This window comes from Globicephala melas, chromosome 7, assembly GCF_963455315.2.
Source record: "Globicephala melas chromosome 7, mGloMel1.2, whole genome shotgun sequence".
NCBI lineage: Eukaryota > Metazoa > Chordata > Mammalia > Artiodactyla > Delphinidae > Globicephala > Globicephala melas.
Genome location: NC_083320.1, coordinates 66,752,151 through 66,765,351, shown reverse-complemented (window position 1 = coordinate 66,765,351; position 13,201 = coordinate 66,752,151). Strand labels below are relative to the sequence as shown.

The window sequence follows — 13,201 nt, the reverse complement described above, 5'->3', positions numbered from 1 at the left end:
AGCCATGTTTACGTCGAATCTGACCAGGAAAGGCAATTTTGTTTCATTTGCAATGAGCTGCAGATAATGACTAAAAAAATCAACTTAGTATTTTAGCTGTAAGACACCAAAATTTACAGTGAAAATCTTACCTCTGGTATTATAGGTGTAGGTTTTTTCTTATCCAAAATTTTTGGCTTTAAAATTACTTTTTCTACCTCCAACATTCCTATTGGTGTGTTTGGCTTAAATTTAATGGGGTTCTTTTCAGCTGACAGCAGATCAATTGTGTGACTTGATGGATTTAAGTGATACTGTGCACAGAGGAATATCAACAAATCCATCATAGGTTTACTGTAAAACAAGAGTAATGCTGATCATAGAACAATTTCATTAACTGTTACATTTATTGTTTCAAGCATTTTTCCTAGGGCCTCTTGTCCTCAGTAGATAAAACAAGGCTGCAAAATACTATTTGTGAAAGCAGCTTAAAAATCTAACTACAAGATATTTAAGCAGACAAAATTATAATAGTTTAAAACTTCTGAATAGTATTCAAGAGAGCTTGGATCCTTGTGTTGGTTTAAAAATTCTGTATATTTTATCTGCCAACTTGTCTTCATATCATAGATTTCAGTAGAAGGGAAAGCCCTTCCTTATCCGATGCTCCTTTACAATGTCATTTGGAATATGAGCAATCTTTAGCTTATAAACTGGTTCTCATAAGCATAAAGTATTCTCACCCTTTGGGCTTTAGAAAGCATAGAAAGAATCTACACGAGGAAGCCCACAAATCCTAAAGAAGAGTGTCGTATAGATTTCTTAATTCATTCAAACAGCATTTAATATTTTCTAGGCACTGGAGACACGGTACAACTGTTATGGCATACCTTCTCTCATAGATCTAATACTCTGCTAGATGGACTAGACCAAATGTCAGCAAACCACAGTCTGCAGGTCAAAGTGGGCCCACAGCCTGTTTTTTGTAAATAAAGGTTTACTGGCACACAGCTGTGCTCATTTGTTTACATAATATCTAGGGCTACTTTTGTGTTACAACAGCAGATTTGAGTAGATGTGACTGAAACTTTACGGCCCACAAAACCTAATATTTTTACTATCTGGGTCTTGACAGAAAAAGTTTATGGACTCTTGTGCTAGACAATGAAAAAATAACCAAGTAAATGTATGAGATAATTTTAAATAGTGATTAAGTGTTAAACACTAATGGTAATACATAACCTATCTCTATAGGGAATTGTTAATCCAACCTGAGATTCAGAGACACTTAATTTTTTGCTTCCCTTTCCACAGACTCCAACTGTTGACACAGACTTTTGTTTCCATTCACAGCATCAACAGAACAGTGTGGTCTCCAATTCTTTTTCTTTTCTTTTTTTTTTTTTAACATCTTTATTGTAGTATAATTGCTTTACAATGGTGTGTTAGTTTCTGCTCCAATTCTTTCTTAACTGTCAGCCTTTAAGGAAAGCACGCCAAAAAATCTTTTGTATTATGTGCTTTCCTCAAACATCTGGAGATCCTAAGCTATTAGATTGTATTTAAGACTGAGGCACTAAAACACTGTGTAAAAGTCCTATTTTCATGAACTGAGGTATATAGGTTGATGGGCTTCATTTGAGGGTAATCAGGCGGCCAGCTATTTTTTTTTTTCCAATGAGAGGTATAACTATCAATAAAAAATAATTCTCCAATTTCTTGAGTAGATATATGAACCCAGCTACCAGTTTTTTAGAAAGTTGACAGGGAAATGAGGCTAAAAATCTCATTGTTCAGCACGCTATTTTTAATTTAGTAATCTGTTTTCATATGCACCTCATTCCCAGTCTCCTAAGTGGAACTCCCAGGTAGGTAGCCTCTCTGGTTCAACATTCAGACAGGCAGTGTCCTGCTGGGGAAGGATTAGTTGTCTGGCACTGTGTGGTCTTGAGGTCAAACACTTTATATAGATTTTCAAACCATCCCCTGGATTCAGACCCTACCTCACCCTCACCTTCTACGGTTGTTGCCCATTCTTAAGCCATTCCAGTTGATTTGGGAAAAAGAGGTATATTTCATAAGAGTACACTCACCTCCCTTCTCTCTCCCACATACAAGTTGTACCCATTATACATATACCAAGAAAAATAAATAAATAAAAGACTAAGTCCCTCAGTAAAAAAAATGTTTTCTGGAATATGTTTCAATACCCAAAATACATTTCCCATATCTTTATTAAATGCTTGCACAGTAATATTTAGGAGTTTTATGTCCTTCTCTTGAGCTATCTAGTATGTTCATACATAAATTTTCTATAATTTCCCAAATTTTGGCTTTGGATAGTACATATTTAATTTCATTGAGAGAAAAACTAGCATAATGGTATTGTTGAAGTTCATTTTTTCGTAACATAGTACTCTATGATAGCAATTTGATTCTACGTACCGATTCTAGATTTGGAAAATGGTACTTCTTTCCCTGATAGTAAATAAACTTAAGAAGGATTAGGTAATGCCTAGAAAAATACAATATAATTACAAATACAGTTAAGCTGGAAGAGGAGAGAATTTTCACTGCCAACTAAATGGAGAGCTGTCCACTGTGGTCTATGAGTAAATGGTGCTACGTTCAGATTATATTTCTCTTTCTCTATATATATAAATGTGCCAACTAATTCATGGAAAAATTCTAAACTTTACACTTCAAACATCTTTTACTTTCTTAAATGTACAGTTCTTTAGAGTCTCTGCCGGAAATATACACTAAAAGTTAACAAGACAAAAATAGTGATTAGTTTAAAGTTTTGTTTTGTTAATCCCTATTTTTGTGCTACAATTTTTTCATCCCTTTATGTACAAACATATAAACCTTTAAGGAAAAAGATACTTAAAAAAATTTTAAAGATAATAACAATTTGACACCCTTATTTAAACCTTCTGATATGCCTTAATGAATTACTGTATTTCTATCTGTGATATATAAATTTTCTAATTTAATAAAGGTGATGGATAATGGGCCAAGAATATTATAATTATGGCCTATTCCTTTAGTCAATATGGTCATCTATAATCTTTGCACACTATAGTATATATAGTATACTATACTATACTTTTTTTGTAGCCAAAACGTTGCATGCTGACTAGAACCTTTGAACTCACTGCCTAAATGTCTTCTAATAAACGACTCTTGGAAAGGCAAGTAAAAGTTACAGATCTTCTTTATAACCTTATTCTCTCATTCTATAATTACAGGTTCAACTTTTTATTCAATAATTCCAGAAGCCAATTTTGTCTGGAAAATAGTCCTATTCCCAGGCAGATAAATGCAAAAGACCAGAAAGTTCTCTAACAGACAAAAATACAGATGGGGACTTAATACTGCCTATGATAATGATATTTCAAATTTCTGGGGAAAGAACTGAACGTTCAGTAACTGGTATTGGGAAAAATCTGATGGAAAAAAAAGCTATGTATCTACCTTATTCCTTACACTAAAGTAAGCCCAAGTGGACCAGCTATATAAATATGAGAATATAATTCTGGGCAGGGGGAAGCGGGGGAACCAAAAAGAAATCCATCTTCATGTAGTTTATGTTCTAGGGCAGGGCTGTCCAACAGAACTTTCTGCAATGATAGAAATGCTCTGCATCTGTCCTGTCCAATACTGTGGCCACTCACTGCATGTAGCTACTGAGCATCTGAAATACATTGAGCTAGTGGACTAACAAACTGAATTTTTCATTTCACTTAAATTTAAATAGTTTAAACGCACATGTGGTGAGTGGCCACTGTATTGGACAGAGTAGCTCTAGTGCACAGATTCTCAAGTGTGATTCACAAATCAGCAGCATCAGTGTTGCTGGGAACTTGTTAGAATTGCAAATTCTCAAGCCCCAGTCCAGATCATTGAATCGGAGACTCTGGGGTTGAGGCACGGGAATACGTGCTTTCACAAGCACTCTAGCTGATTCTGACACATACTATAGTTTTCAAACCAGTGATCTGGAGAGAAGAGGATAAAGAAACAAGTAAATTATATAGTATACCAGATAATGATAAATGCCATGATGAAAGTAAGATAAGGAAGGAGATTAGAAAATGTCCTAACTGAAAAAATGACATTGGAAAAGAGACCTGAATGGAATGGGATACTGGGGAAAGAGTGTTCCAGGCATAGTTGACAAGTGCAAAGGCCCTGAGGCAGCAGTGTGCTCCACATGTTTAAAGAAAAACAGAAACCAGCCTGCTGGGGTAAAAACAGTAGACATGATATTAGAGTGATTTTCTTATAGATCTGGAAGGCCTGGTGAAGACTTGGGATTTTATGAAGTGAGGTAGAAAACCACAAAAGGGTTCTGAGCAGTGATGGGATCTATTTTACATTTTTAAAGGATAATATTCTGATTGCTGTATTCACAGTAGCCTGAGGTTACAAAGCTATTGCAAAAATTTAGGTGAGAGAAGGTGATAGCTTAGACTAGTCAGGTTCCAGATATATTTCATAAGGAGGTGATAGGATTAAATCGAATGCGGGAAGAAAAGGGTAAGATGACACAAGAGACAGAAAGAGGAGCCAGCCAATGGGAAGAGGCCAGGATTGCAGGGACACTACCAAGTGGCAGCGTTGCTAAAAGGACTCCATAGAAGGCCTAAAATGCTCATTTAAGTTATTTGGTATGTGATATACTTACTAACCTCTCCCTGGTGACCCGCAAACCATCGCTATGGTCCTGGTAGCTTTGAGAGGGGTTAAATCAAGGAGAGAAAGGACATTTCAAAAAGTAGAGACTGGAAAATAAGAATCCAAAAAAAGGATATAAAGTCCAAGCCAGAGGTGGCGCCAAGAACATAAACCCTTGGGAATTTACAATAATATTATAAAGGGTATTTATGGAACAGGGTTCAGGCCAGTCTTCCAGAGACCTCAAAGAGCAGAATGACCTAAAGATGTTATCTGGGTTCCATTTATACCTAGATGTGAACTCCTCTCTAGCAGGACCACCTCTTAGCAGACTTTCTTCCCAGGACCTGATACAATGTAGGTCAGGGTCATTGAATGTGAATTTATAGGAACCAATGATTATTTATCTCTTAGGTAATTTTGCTTAAACATCCACGAGTTCAAACACATAGCAGATAATATGCATTTGAGATTTCTGTTCAGTGTCTGATGCATGAAAAGATGAAACTGTTGAAAGGAGATTCACATGCTTTAAAAAAACCCACATAGGTGAGAAAGCTGTTTTGCTTTTTGTTTTTTAATTAACAAACTTGACTAGTAGCATTGTTGTGTCTAAAGCCAGTACATCTTTACACAGAAGTGGGATATAAGCGTTAAGTTGGGCTAAGACCTTATCCGAAAACAGCCTCAGACCAGTTCAATTGCTTGAAATATTTAATTGAAAGCTCAGCATTTGGCAGCAAAAGCACAGAAGAGATGACCCTGACCTAGCGGATTCTGAGGGTGGGAATTACTGACTGGCTCTACCACAAAGGAGCTGTAACACTATAAAGGCAGGACATTAACTTTTAAGCAGGCCCTGCATGCAATGGGGCTGCTTTGGGGGATTAACTAGTCACAAAGTGCTCCCACAGAATACGAAACCGTCTCTTGAGTGTAGTTTAGAATTATCCACCTGAATGCCAAGTTACTTCTACCAAAAACAGCAATTTTGGTTTGAGGATAATTATCCTAAGCTGATGCACCTAACAGCAGTTGGCAAAAAGGTTTAAGCACGTGATCACCACAGGAAGGATGCTTGTTCTCCTGTTTGCTGAGGTAGGAGCACGTGCCAGCAGTCTACCTGAAGCCCGAGCCAGATAATTAAAAGTTGAAAAGGATTGGCTGAATTTGTTCATTACTTCCTCATTCAAATAAGAAACAGTCTTTTCTTCCTCTATACTACCACATTACTTTCAATTTTGGTTTATTATTTAAGAGTCTGCTTTGCATTATTTACAGATTTTTTTCTCTTATGACTGCCTAGAGGGCCGATTTAAAAAAAAAAAAAAACTCTTTAGAAACTCTTCTTTGAAATGGAAGAAATCCCTATGAGATTTCCCACTCCTTATAGAAACAAACGATCCCTTGCATTAACTTCATACCTATTATCTCATTTGAGCTCACAACCACCACAAAAGCTACTCCCACTTTACGAATGAAAAAATTGTCGTTAGAGAAGTTACATAAACAGATTATGAGAAGCATAAATAGAATTAGGGTGCAGTCAGGATCAAAATGTCCTGACTCCTAATCCAGCCACATTTTAGCCTCATGATCCCATGAATCAGGATTCAGGAGAGGGTGGATGGTTTGCAACAGGCTATCTGCTACCTGCTGCAGTTTTACTTCATAGATTGATGGCATCACAAAATTACCCCCTAAAATCCTCCAGTGACCCTTCCTGCATTCATGACACATATTAAGGGTAATCTTGTCCTAGTTTTACTACCTGCTAGATAAGACAAGACAAGACAAGACATTTTTGTGTTTTTAAGATCCACTTGGATATCAAAAATGAAAGTCATGATTCGCCAAAGAGCTTTCAGATCAGCTCCAACAACTATGTAGGTGAATTTCCAAACCCTAGAGGTGCTTAAACAAAGTCACTTACCAATAGGGTTGCAATGAAATTTATCATCCAATCTGGACACCTGAGATCGAAAGAGGGGCACTATTAGTAATTACTCTGGGATAATAGGTACAAACAGGGACTGTCATAGGAAAACGAAGATGATGATGATAAGTCTTTTTTATGACTAGATGGATTTCAAGCATCTGATAAGGGGTTGAACCCGAATGAGTAAGATTCTGCCTTAGTATGATTCTTTAAATCTACCCCAGTATCTAATAAGGTATTTTACCCATTCTCGATACATGCTCAAAACTGAGTTGAGTTGAATTGGTTCCAGCTGTCCCTTACAAAGGCATACCAACAACCCAATTAAACTTACCAATAACAGTATGGGAACTTTTAAAACATTCTCCATTGTTACTGATGTTTATTTATCTTAAGCTAACCCACCTCGTTTAGTAATGAGTTCAGGAATGAAGCTAACCCACCTAATTCGGAATGAGTTCAGGAATGCTAACTATGCTTGTGTGCATGAGATGAAGTGGATCAGGGAGATAAAACAAGTAAACCTAATCTCAAAGTTGAGAGTGCTTACTGAATTATGCAATAGGAAACATTTTGAAGAAAGTAACACACAATCTAAATTTGAAGACAATAATAGATCAGGGTAGTATTAAATTGATAAAAGGTCATATCAAATACTAAAAACAGATATTTCTCAAAGCAAAAAAAAAAAGTTGAAATTCTCCACTTTAAACTCTCCTTGATCATTTATTTTGGATATTATATTTGAATCTAATTATAAACAATTACCTTTATAAAAACTGTGATTTAGGAACATACCTATTAAACATACATACACACCCCTTATAAAAAGAGAAATACCACAAATATATCTCACTGCAATTGGGACAACTCAAATATGGGCAAAGGATAAGATAAAATGTTATTGACATGAAAGTTAGAAATTATTAACTGAAAAAAAAGGCAAGTTACAAGATAGCATGTACAGTATGATGTCATATTGGCAAAAGAGGAAAAGGTTCCTATATAGGTATATGTGTAGATATACAATTGTGAGTGTGTGTGGTGTATGTCTATGTATATGTCTGTGTGAGTAAAAGGTTATATACCACAATGTTAGTAACTGTAATCTTTCTCCTTAATAATGACATGGTGTTTTAAGTATTTTTTCTGGCTTATCTGTCTTTTCCTACTTTCTGTAAGGCCCAACCATTGCATTTATAGTCATAAAAAATTAAAAGTAAAATTAGAAGGGTCATTGTTATAAGGTGTAGATGCCAGGGAAGGAAAGGGATGAGGGTGGCCCTCCTTGGACTTGGAGGGCATTTGTTAGTATTCTGTCACTGTTTCTCAAACCAGGAGAGCGATCAGCCAACAGAGGCTTACGTGCTGCCTGGCTCAGGGCAGTGGGGGAGTGCCAAAGCCTGGAGTACAGGATTCCAACTAGGGAGAAACTCAGGCAGGACTGTTACACTTAAATAACTTAACAGCTAAAATTCCAACTTTTATTTTAAGCAGGTACAATTGAAAAAGTATCTAAACCAAAATTTAAAGCATCCTTATGGAGTTCAATGTGATTATGCAACATAAGAATGATACGAAATTCTGAAACTCTTCTGCAATCCATACCGTTCGTTGTATTACTGGTGTTTTTTTTTTTTTTTTTTTTGGAGAGGGGTGAGTTAAAATTGACCCACATTGATCCAGTAATTTCTTGTTGTTTTTCATAGTCTACTTTTTTCCAATAGGTGGCACTGTAGTCCATGTAAAACTCTCCTGAGCTAGTTCTCTGACCCACCCAGTGCCCTTCAAAACTCTGGTCTTAAAGGCCAGAGATGTGAGGTGACTTGCTTGACATCACATAGCAAGTTATGTAATAAACCGTAGAGCCTGAGATTTCTAACTTCAAGTTCTATGCTTTCTTTGTGTTTTCATTCCTGGTATTCTAAGATTTGCTCATATCAAAGCAAATTCCTATTTATGGTATTCAGGTCATAAAATATCGTAAGTAACAGGAGAGAGGGGATGCTAATATATCCATAGAATGCTCTCCCTATAGGCTAACAAAGAGGGTTAATGTCAATCTTTTATCAAATTCCCAAATGAAAACTGCTTTTAAAGTGTCCCCAGAGAAAGAGGAAAAAGGAAAAATACTTATTCAGTGAGAATGACACCTGACTATAAGGTAAGGACCTACAGTGATGTACAAACATACCTACATACTTCCTTTTTCTCTGTAGTGTCTATGCCAGTTTAGCCTATAAACTCATTTTCATTAAAAATTAACTTTTCCCAAGTACTGGTAGACACTACCACTTATGCTATTGCATAGTGTGGTACTTTCTGAGGAGCACAGCCCCTAGGCAGCTTGCCTCTAACAGTACTATTCTTTAATGCTCACTTTTAATAAGGCACAGAGCTGCTTTGCCTGGTGAAAAAAGTTGTTTACTTGACCAGCACACAGATACAAACACACACACACACACACACACACACACACACAGATATATATACACATATACCTGTACTTCTTCCTTCAATCCAATCATTCGTAATAACAGGACACACAGAAATGCCCAAGAGTTTTCAGGCTGCCACTCAGCCATCTTCAATGTAAGTCAAGGATCCCAAAGGCAAGATAACAGACATTGGGTGACTTTTGGTCACTAAAGAGGCAATATCACTAAGCTCTGGTACCAAAAGATTGGTAAGCCTGCAGAAGGCTCCTAAGATTGGTAAGCCTCCTAAGAAGGCTCCTATGATTCAGGATAACAAGTTTTTAGTTTGCCCCTGAGCATAAAGTCTATTACCACCTCCAATCTTATTGTGTTCCTTAATCCGAACAAGCTCTTTGGTGAAAAATCAATGTACAAACAAGTGCATTCTTCTGAAAATAATGCTGTGTGTTACATTCTTGAAAATGAAACATTCTGAGCATATCTCTGCATGAATTGTATAAGAAGAGAGGGGAGGGCTTCCCTGGTGGCGCAGTGGTTGAGAGTCTGCCTGCCAATGCAGGGGACACGGGTTCGAGCTCTGGTCCGGGAAGATCTCACATGCCACGGAGCAACTGGGCCCGTGAGCCACAACTACCGACCAAGCCTGCGCGTCTGGAGCCTGTGCTCCGCAGCAAGAGTGGCCGTGACAGTGAGAGGCCCGTGCACGGCGATGAAGAGTGGCCCCCACTTGCCACAACTAGAGAAAGCCCTCGCACAGAAACGAAGACCCAACACAGCCAAAAATAAATTAATTAATTAAAAAAAAAAAAAAAAAGAAGAGAGGGGATCTTTTTAAAAATCTTTCCCAAGAATACATTTTGAGAAGCAAAACTTTTCTGAACAGTTAAATGAAGCATATGATAAGTTTCTAAATATTTATTTCAGGCTCATATTGATATTATTCTCCAAAGGAGATATATATATAATACTATCAAAATAAATACAAGATACAAAGAATATTTAGACAAATTAAGAAGAGATGGTCTCAAAAAATTAAATTAGAGATCCTTCACAGTAACATATGGAACTCTGATTTAGCTAAGAAAACCTTACGCCCTTAAACTTATTTAAAATGATTCTTCTGTAGTCCCCCACTAAATTCCTGTATCATGTTGTTGAAAATTTTCCTATTCCATTTATGGTAACAAAGCCCAGAAGAAATTTAAGTTATCTATATCATGGGTCTTCACATAGGTAGCTAACATTTTTCAGAAATAGAATAAATTTTTCTATTTGTACATTTTTGTTTTTGTTGTTATTGTTAAACGTTGGTTTTTGTTTTTGTTTTTTTAAATAACGGGGCAGCAGTTGCTGCAACCTTCAAGATACCCCAAATCACACTCTTAAGATATCCTGTACCACCTCCTAAAATATCTGGAATCACTCCTGAGATATCCAGAATCACACTCCTGAAATATTCCGAATCACACAACCACTTGTAATTATAAACATTTAATATTAAAAAAAATTAGTCATAGTGTCTACAACTTGAGTCATTCCTGAGTGATAAAACCATTAGGAACAAAGTCTCAAAATCAAATCCCCTAGTAAAAACACTGATATAAAACAAATTCTACTCTCAGAAAAGTTTTTCAGCCCCAAAATTTAAAGTTTTGTTTAAATTTTTCAAACAAAATTTAAAAAGCAATCAGAATTTGGGGCATTCTTGCCTTATTCTCTACCTGAGGAAATATATTTAAGAGATTCTGGGAAAGCTACTGGGACCCATCCAAATGCCTCTTCAAGACACACCATTTAAGTTGCTACCTCCATCAACATATAAGATTTAGGGAGACAATATGCTGAATTTACTAAATGGTAAATACTACATTGCAAGAAACTGTAAAAAAAAAAAAAAAAAAAAGGAGAAAGAAAGAAAAAAGAAACTGTGCTAAGCACCAAGAAGAAAAGTCATGATACCTGCATGGATCTTATGGTTTATTTAAGAAGATAAGATACACGTAGAAATTATAGCATAGGACAATGTATGATTGTCCTATCAATGGTATAAAGTGTCAGAAGAGTTTGGAAGTCAGAGGTAATAGTTCATTCTGGGGAGATCAGGGAGCCTTTAAATCAAAACTGTCACTTGAGCTACATTAACTGGATAAAATGTGGCTGGTAAGGTACTCAAGATGGAATGGCTTTCCAAAAAAAGTGTGGAGGTGGAAAAAGTAGAGTATCTGTAGAATCAGAGTCATGCGGCTGAAGCTTAAGCTATTTAAAGGGGAGTAGTGAAGGAAAGACTGCTTAACTCCAGAGGAAAAGAGAAGAAGGTGGCCCAGTGTCCAGGCTTGTTAGCTTGGACTTCCTTACTTTGTTGAATTGCCATTCCTACAGTCTTTTATCAAAGCGAGTGCCACAAACAGAGGGATGTTTTAGTCAGATTAACCTGAGGGTGGGGAATGAAAGGAGAGCGCCCAGGGTTAAAGAAAACAGTTCTCAGAAGAGAATGGTGGAAGTCACTATGTGCCAGGCACTGATAAGTATTTCATTTAATCCCAACAACAATTCAGTTATAAAACATTTTTTATAGATAAGAAAACTGAAGCAATTCAACAACAGTTGGTGGCCCAGAAACAAAAAGCTGACTGATGGAAAATTACTCAAGTTTAGGAACCTGGAAGGCAAACATGCTGGAAGGTCAAAAGGATGGGGAAAATCTAGGGTCCTTGTAAGTACAAATGTGGTAGAAATGACTGATGCAGAATCCAGGTCAAATATGAAGAAAAATGCAGCAACAGGAAGAGAAATCATCAATTAGACTTCATAAGGAGGATGAAGAACAAATCCAATTAAGAAAGAGAAAGTGGATAAGCTAGACTCAAAAAAGTTGTGTCAAAGAGAGAACCTAAGATCTCAGTATTGGATCAGCTTCAAAGTGGTAAGATACCACGGTCCAGGTGGACAGGGGATGTACACTATGGATGTATTTTCCAAGAGTCAAGGAAACAGAAGAAAAGTTAGCTCAGGGTAGCATGTGGAAAAGTTTAAAGTAATTATGATGGGTGACAGGATAGAGGGGAAACCCGTGATTCTAATACTGAAGTCCCTGAGGTTTAAAAACAAACAAACAAACAAAAGAACCCAGAAGGCTGATAGTAGAGAAGATGGCAATATAAACAGATGACTGGTATATTCAAGATGAAATTTTGAGGAGTACTGATAATGAAACCATTGTTACCTGTCAGCATCAGTGAAGAACAAGGAAAAAATACTGACTTTTAAAAAAAATTACCTTGAATTCAGGGAACATAAGAGGAATTGCCTTTATTACCCCAGCCACATCCATTACCATTATTATTTTAAAACCAGGGTAATGGTGTGATTTCAAGGACTGAAGATGATGCGATGGCCACTGCGTCTAACTTACAAGATGCCTTCCTCCCTCAGAAGAGGCAAAACCCACCTGCATCTAAGGTGGACACCCACCAAGGTCAGTCACAGGGTTCTCAACCTCCTAAATATGGTTCAATGGGTCATCTCCAAAACTACTGCCAATACCAAATAAATGGCAAAGTGCAACTGACTTAAATTTAATGAGAATTTAATACACAATACTATGTATTGTTTGCTAATGCTGAACTTTTTTATTTTCATGAACTTTCAATAATTCATAAAGTTGTACATAATCTTAAGAATAAATCTCAAGATTAAGGTTATCTTGAATAAATTTCATCTAGGTAAAACCACATTGCAAAAATGCAGTACTCAATATGTTGCCTGCTTATTCTTTCGTTCTACACACACATATATACATACACATACACATGCAATACTAAGGTCAAAATAGCTTAAATTTCTAAATCAGGACTCTGGATAACAAACAGGTAGTTGAAGGTGAAAGGTGGAACAAGACCCAGTGTACAACTTATGTAACTTTCCACTTCAAAATGAAATGGAAAATTACACTTGGCTTTATTCCATTTTTCCAATTTTTATTCAGGTATTAAAAATATCAGTCTCCTGGGCTTCCCTGGTGGCGCAGTGGTTGAGAGTCCGCCTGCCGATGCAGGGGACACGGGTTCGTGCCCCGGTCCGGGAAGAACCCACATGCCACGGAGCGGCTGGCCCCTGAGCCATGGCCGCTGGGCCTGCACGTCCGGAGCCTGTGCTCCGCAACGGG

General features: G+C 37.0%; 1 protein-coding gene across 8 annotated transcripts in view; it reads right to left on the bottom strand.

Annotated features, from left to right (window-relative positions):
• COBLL1 (cordon-bleu WH2 repeat protein like 1) overlaps positions 1-13,201 on the bottom strand; it is a 160,495-nt gene that overhangs the window by 49,488 nt on the left and 97,806 nt on the right. For 7 of the 8 annotated variants that reach the window (XM_030852579.3, XM_030852567.3, XM_030852568.3 and 4 more), the window contains one exon: positions 132-333. In XM_030852579.3, the coding sequence (XP_030708439.2) occupies positions 132-333 (202 nt within the window). Of the gene's footprint in view, positions 1-131; positions 334-6,592; positions 6,633-13,201 lie in introns of those variants that run through there. The other variant, XM_030852578.3, reaches the window with a different exon arrangement.